A 13,248-nucleotide genomic window follows, 5' to 3' on the forward strand; every position below is an offset into this window, starting at 1 on the left:
CACTAGCTAAGGATGACCACAACTTGTCATTTTTACATGGGCATCTATGCTTAAATGACTGTCACTGCACAGTTTCCTGTTTCTATCACCTTTCCTACCTCCTTTTTACACAAAGAAAGTATTTTCAGCTAGTCCCACTTGAAACAATATGCTTTGTTTTAAGCATTTTTTTTGTGGTGATGTTTAACAACAAGAGTATTTCCAGTACACTTGTGTGGTCTTAGTGGGCTGAGCTACTCACAGAACTGATTTATGGCAACCTGCTTTTATTATGGATTAGCAACTACAAGCTTCCAATGCTTTGTTAGTTCCTACATCTTTCTACAATTTTTTAGTTATAAAGGCTTCTACTTTCTTGGTTCTCATACAATACCTCCTCATGCAAGTGTGGATTACCTAACACTATTTCTGGATCCCACTTACAGATGTCATTGGAACAAAGCAACCAGGAAGGATCTCCCTCAGAGCTGAATGTCATCTCAAAGGGACTGTGCTTCTTGAGTTTGCTTAGTTTTAGTAAGAGTACCAATAGGAATGAAAATATAATTCTTAGCTCAAACCTAAAGATATTTGAATGGTCAAGGACAAAGTGGTGTCTTTTCAGCCGTACTGTATTGCACCCACTGAGTCTGACATTAGGAAGTACTTAGTCAAGTAAGTCAGAGCTACTTTGTGTCTACATGGGCAATCTCCACGGGAAGTAAGATGTATTGATCTACAAAGGAAGAGAAATGATTATTATTCGCAAATTTCCCAAATGGTTTCTCATTTTATGCTGCACAAAGACAAGCAAATTCCTTCCTACATTTTAATGCTTTGTTTAGGTAACATGGTATCTCATAGCTGACAAGTGTCTCCCTAAGGTGACTGAGTACAACTCATCAGTAGGCAAGTGCCGTACAACTTTCTACTTGGGATTAGTGACTGACAGTTTTGAAAGATGAGTAGTTTGAGCAACCCCTGCATTCTGTCATCATCCTCTTTTATGTCATCATGAGGACTCAAGAAAGTATAAGAGAATATTATTAGGAGGTATGAGGTCATAATTACAAAGTTTATCTTCAATTTAATTACACTTTTAATGTGTAAGGTAGAATACTAAAGCTTTATGAAAGCAGTTAAGTGTGTTACAGTAATGACTCTTCTAACATTTTTGAGATAATATTAAAATTCATACTGCTGTGCTGTGTCACTGTGACCATTAAAAAAAACTTCCTCACAGTTTTTTCCATTATAGTCTTTCATACAAACAAGCTGCAAGATCACAGGCACTACTTCCTGTGAATATGTACCAATTAACATCCAATTAAGACAACTGCTGGGTGTTCCTTTTCAATCAGGAGGAGGAAAAGCATCAAAAAACAAATTCGCAAAGGTCATTTCTCTTCACTGACTCCTTGTAGTATGTATTAGCAGGCTGCTGTGTTAGCCTGAGTGCTTTAATTGAAATTAAAAGTTGCTGCCCTGGAGAAGAAAATTCCAGGTTTTGGTTTTTTTTCTTTTTCTTTCTTTGTCCCCCACCCCCCCCCCCCCACCCCAATAGCTCCTTTAGGAGGGACTTAGTCCCTCACATAAAGGGCCCAAAACACCACCTTCTGCAAAAGTAGTCCTGTATCACGTACACATCCTGTATTGACTATAATCTTGAAGACAATCTAGATTTTTTGTAAAATCAAATTTCCTTTCACAGGTTTCTACAATTACAGGATTAGAAACTCACTCAATCTATTGAATTGGAGAGAATTTCAAAGCTGTGGAAATGCTCAGCTGATCCTAAACATCTCTAGGTTGGGCAAGGTACACAAAAATGCCATAGAGCTCTTAATGGCATTTCAAAAGCAGGTTTCCCAACAAGTATCAAATCAAGACCCCTTCACGTTAACCTACTAACAAAAAGGAGTGGTCCAGTTTGCTTCATCCAAATGTCTACAAATCAGTTTGCTAAAATTTTTTAAATCAAGCCTTTTAGTACCAATGCGATGGTAATTTTCATCCTACAGAACACTTGCAAGTATTTTTTTTTTGTCCTACTCATTTGAAAACAAAGACTGTAAAGCAACCAAAAGCAAGCTCCAAGCACCTGCAACTCATATATCAAGTAGTAAACTGATCTTTGGCAGGTTATCATCAAAAGAACTTTAACTTGACCTCAAGGAGACAATCCCACTGAAATTTAGCAATGAACAATGAACACAGGCAGTAAACATAACTAACAGTGCATTTATGGCAAAAAGAAGTCATGCTTTACTAAAATGGTGTATCCAACCTTTGCAGTACACAGCATTTATTATTTTATATTTTATTACTATTTTAAGCCAAATTTATCAAGAGAAAATTCACTAAAAGTGAGTAATAACAATAATTGGGGGCAGAGAAGGAAAAAAAGGGAAGAATGAAATTTAATGTTATCACAAGTATCTAGTATAAAATTTAGAAATTGCTCTCTTGTACAAATTTGAGAATATTTAAAAACACTAGGTGGTTGTGAAATATAAAGTTCTGATTCCTCTACAGTATCACATGCCAAGAACCTACTTTTGTCTAACTTCCTTGAGTTTTACACAGTTACAATCTCAGCCAAACAATGACAAAGCCTAATTTCTCTTCAATATATTATGCTTATACAATCTAATGTGTTCTCGTGACTAGCATATTTGCTGAGATTTAATCTAATTATTAAGCTTTTATATAGATGTCTGTCTCATTGCTGCTTGCTTTAATTCAACTATTTTTACTGAATGAACACTCTTCAAAGACTTGAAGTCTAGGAACCTTGTAAACACTTGTGTAATCTGTACCCTGCTGGGGCTGGCTGTGGTAATTCGTCAGTTTTATTTGCAACAGGCTGTAACTAAGCCTTGCCAGATACATATGAACTTTTTGTACTACTGCTTACTGTTTCAGTTGCAAATGCATCTTGTTTCTTAGCTTAACACTCACATCAAGAAAGCTAGAAGGTTCTAGGAAAATCTAGAAATCTGTAGAGTGACCTACTGAAGCCTCATTATCCAGTTCAGCAACTGTTTAAGCTGACACTGAGAAAATGTAGTTAATGGTCTCTGTACACAAGGTTGGAGTGCAATTAGAATGTGTGATTGCAACAGGAAAGCATATTGAAGACTGAGTCTCATCAACTTAAGCACCACCTGCAGTGACAATGGTGAAACATGGCTGACAACACAGCCTAAGTACATTTGAGTGTATGAGTGCCTAAATGAAGAGTACTCTTAGCTAAAGCCTGTTCCTAATAGGCCTCCCTGGTTTTTGTTTGTTTTGTTTCTTTACATTAGACCATAAGAAATGCCCTGCTAGGACAGAAGTGTATTGTGTCTAGTGCCAACAGAAGGTACTTTCTAGGAAAAGCATGCACTCACAGCTACACTCTGTGGTCAGTCCCATAAAATAATGGTTGCTGTCCAAACTCGGCTGCCAAAAAGGTATATAGGATCCCAAATCCATGTCCTATTATAACAGCTCACTACCCGTCAAGTAAGGGGCACAAAAATCTATTCCTTCCATGTCAGCATCTTCCTGAAGATAAAGTCAGTATATACCAAATGAGTCCATGCAGGTGTTTCTATAATAGCGGTAGATATTTCCACACTATGATTTTCTATTACATAATGGACATTATATGTCCTAACGTTGCTCATTTTGGACTACTTTATTACCAAATCCTGGCCCAGCACCCTGGCACGCCAAAGACTGCAAAGAAGTAACAAGCACCTTTATAAAGAATACTAAAACAATACAGCATTGATATAGACAGAGCTATCAAGCAATCATTCCTCATATAGCATTGACAACATTTTGAGCATACATAAAGCCTATAAAGGAAGAATTGTAATCTCCTCTAAGCTGATGGTACAGTTGATTATTTCGCCTATAATCCAACTGCTGCCACTGCAGAACCAAAGATTCCTTTCGCCTTGACTGGCCCATTTCTGTGTGCTCTGGATTCCCTTACCTTGAGTGAGCTAAAGCTTTATCAAGAGTCCTCAGCTCCTTTTTTGTTTCTCTAGATGGGGTGAGCCTCTCCACTGCTTCCGGTAGATCAGACTGAAAATGATCAAATTGAAAATAATTATTACGGTATAAATTAAGAAGTGCTTAGCATAGAGAAGGTATGTGTAGTCTTAGGGTTCCGTTTTAATCATCAAATATTTTCTGAGATAGTCATCATCTGGGTCAGTATAGTGTAATTTCACAAGCATGTAAACAAGTCTTACATGACACTGCTATGCATGCCCACGTGTACGTGTGTTCCAACAGCTTTTAACTCACTGGCTGACTTTGACAGAGATGATCTAGGCAGTTAAGCACCCATGAGCTTCATTAAACTACAAGACAGGAAGAAGAGATTGTTCAAGAGATTGTTCCTAGACTTAAGGAACAACTGCTGTGAGTGTTTATGCATTAACAAACTAGAAAGAAGTATGGATGGGTGAGAAATCTTTTAGAAGTCTCAACCCAGAAAAATTTTCAGACTCAAACCAAGGAAATTGACATTTGTAAAAACCAAAACAATAAGAAAAGCTCCACAGACATGATTAGTTTTGGAGCACAGAACATAATGGTTTTATTATTTTCTTTATTTGTCATATTTTTTTTAGGAGTGTACAAAACAGATCAGCAATTTTAAGTATGGGGAATTAAAATCACTTCCTTAGTACATCGTTCAAAATGCCTACAACACTGTCTTCTGAAACAGTGTTCACTATGGAGCTGAAATAATGGGAGATGAAAGCTTGTGTGTGTTGAACCACCCTGGCTTAGAAGTACCCTTGGGGTTTCCAGAGAACACCTGCATCAATTTAATAGAATTATGATTGCATGTTGTGCATATGCAGTGTTTTTGCAAGTGTTAGGTAATAAAATACACAGCTGAGGCAGTTCTCAATGTGCAAAAAGTGCATGGCTAAATTGCTATCCATTGGGAAGCATAGTGCTGGTGTGCAGAGACTGAGGTGCAGCCCAAGGAATTCCGTGAAGCAGTTCTGTGCATTCATAAGTGTCCAGAAAAATTAATTCCTTGTAAAGGAAATAAAGATGATCCTTTATTATGCACCTAGGAAAGTATGCCATAGGATATTGCAGATGTCAGCTGGATCTGTAGAGAAAATGCTCACCAACTCAAGAGAAGCTGCAACTCTTATTTCAAATCTTTATGCATATCTGAGTGTACTGGTTTTGATTGCTGAAACAATTGGTGCTCTTTATGGACAAGAGCTTTATGGTATAATTGAGCTGGATACTTCATCCTTTCTTACTATGTTTTTAAGAAAGCATTCCAGAGAGTGCAAACAAAAAAAAAAAAACCAAGACTTATTTTTAATGAGATGTATAGGTAAAAATAAAAATTGTAAATGGGAACTGAAAAGAGAAAAACGATAAATGACTGTGTTGGTGGAACGTTTCTGGCCAGAGTGCTTCTGCCAGTAAAACAGCTGGCACAGTTGCACCTTTTAGCAGGACTTCCACAGCATATCTTACTTTTCAACTTTGTTAGTGTCCAACAACTCTGACTGATTTGAGTTAAAGAAAATTAAACTGTGTTGCAATAGGTGAGATATTACCAGATGCTGAAGTCAGACTAACACTTGTGCTTTCTTTCTTAAAGAAAAATTTTTTAAAAGAATTTTTAAGATCATTAGTGTTAGTGGTCAGTTTTCATCTAATTGCAAATGTACCATCCTTTCTCTTTCATTTACATTTTATTCTTCTCTTTTATAAAAGAAATTATGATCAAATCATCTGCTTGGCATTCAGTTTTGTTCTAAAGAGAAAGGAGATAGATCAGATTTTACATAAGCTAACAAAACCAACATGCTGAAAAATTAAATCTTTTTGCTGGATTGTCAGATAAAATTCAGGTAAATTGTTAAATGCATACAAATAAATTAAAAGGTGTTTTAATTCCAACATTTTCTTTATATTTACAAGGCCTGAATTGCTTTGGGATAGATAGCCATAGACTACACTGTAACTCTGCATTGTTGTGTAACAGGCCAAAGTACACATCAAATGGAACATACACTTGGGTGGTCCTGGATGAGTTAGAACAGACTCACCATAGTAACTGTTCTGTGCTGACCAAAAAGCGGTAGTTAAGTAAAATTATCTCCAGGCCTTTCAATATTTAAGACTGTAGGTTAAGGTCACACCAGGTAAAGCCTGAAACATAGAGTATAAGCTAGATCTTCAAAAACTGTTAATTTGTGCAGCTCTACATAACACCCAAATGAACAGCCCTTTCAGCCTCAGGTTTTTGAGGTCTAAGGATGTGCAATATTGATCTATGTACTTTAATAAAAATATGGATTTCTGCAATAAGTAGTTGTTTTGAAAATATTAGCATTAGCCATTTTTGCGCTAAACTGCAGTATAATTTAAAGATCAGTTTTCTAGAATTGACACATGGAATAACTAACACAGCCAAACTAAATTTTCAGAACACTATTTTTACAAAATTACAAGAGAACCCTACATCTCACTCACCAGTGATTTTTTTTCCCCCGATACCTTCAAGGAGGAGTTTTACGAGATAAAAACCTATAAAATGTTCATAAGTCAGCAAAAGGCCGGTTCCTTATGTGCAACAAGCCTCTAAACCTTGAATTCAGCAAACAGATATCTACATGAATAATTAAAACATGATGTTTGTCTGTTGCCTTCTTTAATTCCATCTTGAGTCAAAGCTTCTCCAGAAGTCTCACCTCTGGTCTGAAAGAGTACTTGTTAGTAGTAACCTCAGGCACTTCTTCGGGTGGTTTTTCCTTCACATCTTTTTTCAGTAGTTCCTAAAAAATGAACAAAACCATGTAACTATATTTGAAATACTGCTAGTTACCTGTACTGCAGCAGGTCATAATTTTCAAAATTAAGTGGTGCAAATAAAGTTTTCTACAGAGATGCAAACTAAAGCAAAAGTAATGCCTAGTCTAGTGCAGAAAAACTTCAAATGCCACTAAGTAACTTCAGTGCACAAATAGAATCTCATATGAAAAACCTGCTGACAAACTACTGTGCAAAATTCATAGATGCTTCCTAAATTACTATACTTAAACACTTAGAAAATATAACTTTTCTCTGGGAAAACTGTTAATAGACTACTGTGTCTAACAAAAAGAAAATAAAATTTCCAAAACCAGGAATAGAAAATTACTTACCAGTAATTGCTCTTCCCTGAAGATACACACTGTGATAGACCACTACTCTTAGGTCTGTGCTTTCACCCACAAGAAAGGCAGACTCATAAAAAGCTCTGAAGTCAAACACAAGCACACTTTCAGAAAGCCTTCAACCATCATTTTGTTCAAGTGGAAGGAAAATATATTCCCTTCTATTAAAAAAAAAATTATATAGGTAGATTAATAAAAGACTTCAGATCACTCAGCAGTGTACGGTGCTCAGGCTAAAAGGACAGGAAAACACGAATTCCTTCCCGCACTAGTTTTAGATCAAAGAGCTCATTTATTGATTCCAAGCAAAGCAAAGCTGCAGGCCCTACTTCCATATAGTCAGGGTAGAGCTGATGTACAAAAAAGGCTGTGAGCTTCCGCGCAACAGAACAAAGCCTGGAAATATTCAAGTATTAAAAAAAAAAAAAAAGTTAAAGCAGAGCTTCTTGGAATCTTGACTTAAGAAGGCACAAAATTATTTCAAAATTTATGTTCCTGTGCGACATTACAGCAGAACAAAGGTTCCAAGAGTAAGGAACAGTATCTTCACTCACTGGATAACTGCAAACATCAATGTTCTAATAGAATGACTGAGCCAGCCCATAAACAAGTAGAAAATTGGAGATGGGGGTGTGTAGGTGGGTGGGTGGGTGGGTGCGTGTGTGTGTAGCAAACCCAAACCCAGAAATGGTCCTAAGAGCAAAGCAGCTGGAATGGAAAGATTTTCTGCAGTCAGAGTATATGGGTGAACCAATGAAACGTCAAAGAGAAGTTTGAAGCCTCCACTATTTCATGCAATTGGGGTGCACCTGAACACCCCATCCAGTATGTAGGGTCTGTTATACTTATTTTTTTTATTTTCCCTAAAGCTCAGTGTTTGTCATCAATATTTATTTTAACCACTTGTAGTAAGAAGTAGATTCTGAATACTAAGTATCTTTATCTGTGAAGTAGATTGGATTTTAGAAATGAGGTGCCAAACAAAACCTTTTTTTTTTTTAAAAAAAAGTCATTTTTAGCATAAGAAGTCTGAAATATTTGTAACTGCATTTCTGTATATTCATGAACAGAAATGATCTATCCAGAACATAAATAATGCTAAAAGACAAACATTTATTTCCCCTGATTTACCCTCCTAAATTTCAGAGTACTCTTAGAGGCGGAAGGTGCCAGAGGGATGGAAGAGATTTTGTAGGTGAAACACCTTCGTAGAAGCTGATTCAAAAGCAGTTTGATTTTAAAATTGGGAAAGTTTTAATATTTTGGGCAATACTTAACTTTTATCAGGGCACACTTTTTTTGAGAACTTCTTGGATTTTTCATTGTATTCCAAGTATTTGGACATCTTTCAATCATCTTTCTCCTTGTCAGTTATTATTTCCACATGGCTATCTTCTCTGCATTGCATGTCTATTTGTAATCTGTAATCTAACCACCACAGCATCATCCCATAGCAAATAAGCAACAAAACCAAAAACCATAAACTTGTGTCAGTTTTCTCATCATCTCTGCTATGGGAATAGTATGCAGCAGTCTGATGCGGGTGGGACTTTTTTGTTTGCTTCTTTTTTAAAAATTGTTCACATTATCTGTATTTAAAGAGGAAGCTCAAAGAAATTCAATTTGGACTTGGAGCAGAAGCATCTTAACACTCCAGAAACAGCAGAATTCCCAGACTGCTTTGCTCCTGACATTTTTTTTTTTTCCCCCCTCAGAAGCAGCAAAATGTTGACAACAGCCAGGTGCCATTGGTTTTACAGCTGGCAATATCTTGAATGACATGACTAAACCCAGTTGAGTGTCTCTCAGAATACCTTACTACTCAAGGGAAGGGAAAGCAGTGGAATGTATCCCTAAGGATTCAACAGCTTGAAAGCACCAGTACGCTGTCAACTGGTATAGGGTCTGGAGCCATTTAGCTATCTGTATTCATTGCAGGTGTCTAATGCAACAGAGCACTCAAAAAAAAAAAATTCTCAGGTGCAACATTTCCCTGCATCCTACCCCTGGCCAACCAGCTCTGCCAGTTCATAAGGAAAGGAAAGAGAGCTTTGCCCAGTTGCTTGAGGAGGGAGGTATCACATATGCCACCCCCTCCACTCAGGCACTGATAATGTGATTCCATCAGCCTTATCACAGAAAAGAGAAGGGAACAGCTTCCTTTTCTACCATATTATCTTTCATTACACTGTCATGTATTGAAAAGATGCAACTGAGCTTAAAACAGTAACAGTACGTAATTATAGAACAGCAGAACACTTTTAATTTGCAGTGCAGATATAAAAAACAGAAAACAACACTGGCATGTCTAATTTGTTGAACTCAACAATATATTATCCTGACAACCTGAACAATCCTTGGAGTTTGGGTGTTGGGGTTTTTTTAGTGTTTCCAACTGATGAAGACTTTCATGATTGTTCATCTAATTTGCTTTTAAGCCATCAAAAACCCTGCTTCAGTGATCATTTCCTGCTTTCATTATAGTGAAGTAACAAAACCTCATACAACTCCATATGTAACAAACAATTTTAAAAAAAATCATAAAGTAATACATGAAACATCATCTTAAAGTGAGATTACACGAGATAATGACTCCAAAGTTTTCCACAGAAATTATTACTGTCATTTTTCTTTAGCTCGCATCCAGCAGCTCTAGGTGACATGAACTGCAGCAATACCACAGTAGGTGGAGCTCGATGCCATCTGATTGTCTATAGCTCCACTCCTGTGGACCTGGAGGTGACCCCTGTCAGGGCTATCACAGGTGGCTAATGGCAGAAAGAAGCCCTGGCAATCCTGCTTACTGCCTCAGACAGCCCTTTGTGTGTCCTCTTCAAATTTAGAAAGAGAACTGAAAGCTCTTAAAGTTTCAAGTTGAAAACCACCACCTGCAGACTCTAGATTTTATCCTAACAATTCACAAATACTTCCATTTTCTCTTCTAAATAATTCTGGAGATTAAGAATAGTTCTTCTCTTTATTTCACACACCTGTCATCTTTGCAGATGTCATTCTGTAAGTTTTGAAAATATCCAATTTTCTAATCCAAATCTTTCTGTGGAAATAGCCTGAGTTGGTGGAGTATATGCCAGCTACAGTTGGAGAATTGAGGAACAATAAGCATACTTTTAGGTTGCATATTTTCAGGTTTTTTGTTTAAGCTGGTGAAACAACCTGATTACTTTGCAATTCCTGAAGTTTTTTGTTTCTGGGTAACTCATTAAGTTTATATGTTATTGTCAAAAACAGCAGATTGACACATCTATTGCACCCTTCTTCCTTCTAACGTATCACTTGAATAGGAGTATTATGATTACATTTCCAAACTGTGAACGTGTTTTGATGAATATACATCAGCATAGCCTCGTCACAAACTAACGTTTAGTGATTCAAGTGCAAGATCGACCTGGTGAAATATATTTTTTAATTTTACAAAAATGTTTTGAATGCTTTTGTGAAGCACTACATACCAAGTTGACTACTGCTGTTCTGCAGGGTGGGATTCTAAATGTTGAATGTTCATTCTAAATGTTGAATGTTCTAGCCAAGTACTCAGGATATTTTTTTTTTCCTTTTTCTTCTTTTACTGGTGCTGCTCAATCCTGACCCTTTCTGCCCTTTCACTAGAATGTGGGAACATGGAACAGACATCAGAACCAAATGAGAATTTTCAATTAAACACAAGAGACTCTGAGGCAAAGGACTTCACTAAGAATATATTGCAGAAAATTAAGATTTCTTTAAGAGTAATGCTATTTTAGTGCTTCAGCTTAAAAAAAAGTCACAACTAAATCTGCACATATAAATATACATATCAGCAAAGACAAGATACCTGATTTGTTAAGGTCATGCCACACCATATCAATAATGCAAAGCACTTTGCAGTTGAGAATCTCTGTTGCCAAGGGGAGCACTAGATAAGAGTGACTGCAGCAGCTTCCATTCCTTGGTTTCTGGTCAGAAACAGTCCTGGTATCAATGGAAAGGGGCGCTCATCCCACTGTTTCACCACGGGTAGTTTTAACGAGCAAGGAGGTTCCAGTCCTGTTGGGTCTCCTTCCACACACCAATTAACATGTTACTGTCAATATAGATGTGTCAGGAAAATGGAAGGAGGCAGCTAGAAGTGAGAGAAAGGTTGTCTGCTAGCGATGGCATGAGAATGAGATTTGGAATAAGTAGATTCAATTTCACCTCTGTCAGAAGTTTCCTCTGACATCCTAAATAAAACATTTAACACCTTATCCCAGCTAGCAGAAGCCTTTTGTTTTCTTTTTTTTTTTTACTATGAATTTTAGTACAGACTCCACAGCTCATTGTGCCTCGGCTCTACTCCCTGTGTCTGAAATAGGAAAAATAACACTTCTCTTTCATTAACATTTATGAAGTGCTCAGATATTATCGTAGTGGAAAATATATTTACAGAAGGACTGTTGTTTCCATGACAAAACCAGTTTGAATAGCTGGGTATCATCTATTCCATCAATTTCCCTCCATTCACCATACTCCTTGGAGAAATCACCTTTTTATTTTCTTGTCTCTAAAGAATATTTACCTATTTCTAATAAGTTTTGTAAAATAATTGGATCAAATAAATCTCAGTTGTAATACCATTGTTGACAGTGCATTTACCCTACTTACTTTTAACCCCTTAAGCAACTACTTTGAGTTGCCATCTTTATAGTCACCATAAACTCTTTTCATTAAGATGATTTGAAAAAATGTGAGATTCAAAAATTTTGAAATGTTTATTTGGAAGTCAATGCAAACAAACAACTAAAAAAAAGCATATCACTTTTATATGACATCTCTCTTTATGCTGCTCATATTTGTCTTCTGTTTCTGTAATTTCCATAGTCTCTCTGCAACATGCCAGTAATTTATGTATATGCAGTACTCCCAGAGTCTTTTCTTTACATTTTTGGTTGGAACTGGCAAAGCAAATATTACTTATCCTTAGCCAATGTTTTCTAGATATTTTCCCCTGCTGAAATCTGATTTACAAATGTTTTCCCCAAGTCCTCTTCCAGAGACCAAGTGTCCCAAAGACATTTTGGATGGCCAAAAAACCACTCTACTAGAAATGAAAGTAATCTGTGTTAAACCAAAAAACAGAAAACCCTTTTGCACCACAATGGTACTCACTTCCTTCTTGCATTTTGTAGAGTTTAAAATAGATTACAAAAATGCTGAAAAGAACCCTTGAGGCACAAAGGACACTCAGAAAGCTGAAACATCTATAAACATCTCTAAAAAATTTGTTTCTTTCCTCTGCTAGTCTAACACAAGGTTTCTTATTGGAATGCTATGCTAAAAACATGAAAGTTCATGAACCAAGGCAGGAGTACCTAATAAAATTATCAGATCAATATCTGCTACAGCACAGAGTCTCTATTCAATCCAAAAGCAACAAACAAAAGAACATGCTATTCTGCTTTATTTCATAGTGAGAACAAAGTTAATTTGAGAAGGAGTTGGGGGAAGACACAGCTGGAGAGCAGACTACCAGCCTCAGGAAATTCAAGGAAATGTAATTGAGAACAAATTATCTCTTTAATTACTTTTTGACCAAATCAATAAAAACCATGGAATAAAAAGCACGATGACTGCCACCTGGTAGAGGACAAAGAACACCAAGTTGAAAATTACCACAAAACTAAAACATAGCCATGTTTAGAACAATCAAAGCACTTCTCTTACAGAAGAAGAAGAAAGAAAAAAAAAAAAAAAAAGAGGATGAGGGATATTAGTTCAATAACTAAGCAGTGCATGCAGAAGTTAATGGTTGTTTTTGGCCACTGCTCACTGTTCTCACCTGTGAAGATTGTTAACTCCTTACTATGTTGTTTGAATTTCAAGTTTTCCTGTCATTACTCAGGGATCAGAAAAAAACCTAAAGAACTCCAAGACCACCTGTTTTGATATAAACTTCCATGTTTTTTCCCCTACACTTGCTTTTATTTACTAAACATCAGTAGGAATTATTTACTATTTAAGTCTGTTAAGGCACAGCACTTATTCTTGTCAGTGTGTTAATAAAACAGAGCAAGATCATACCTCTCCCTTG

The 13,248-nt window shown here is 36.5% G+C and overlaps 1 protein-coding gene across 1 annotated transcript in view; it reads right to left on the bottom strand.

Annotated features, from left to right (window-relative positions):
* CCDC60 (coiled-coil domain containing 60) overlaps nucleotides 1-13,248 on the bottom strand; it is a 59,210-nt gene that overhangs the window by 26,593 nt on the left and 19,369 nt on the right. Inside the window, exons 2-3 of the mRNA XM_086761851.1 lie at nucleotides 6,717-6,800; nucleotides 3,968-4,059 (exon numbers count right to left, since the gene is read on the bottom strand). Of these exons, the coding sequence (XP_086617977.1) occupies nucleotides 3,968-4,059; nucleotides 6,717-6,800 (176 nt within the window). The remainder of the gene's footprint in view (nucleotides 1-3,967; nucleotides 4,060-6,716; nucleotides 6,801-13,248) is intronic.

This window comes from Chlamydotis macqueenii, chromosome 17 (genome assembly GCF_036417535.1).
Source record: "Chlamydotis macqueenii isolate bChlMac1 chromosome 17, bChlMac1.mat, whole genome shotgun sequence".
In the NCBI taxonomy this organism is placed as follows: Eukaryota; Metazoa; Chordata; class Aves; order Otidiformes; family Otididae; genus Chlamydotis; species Chlamydotis macqueenii.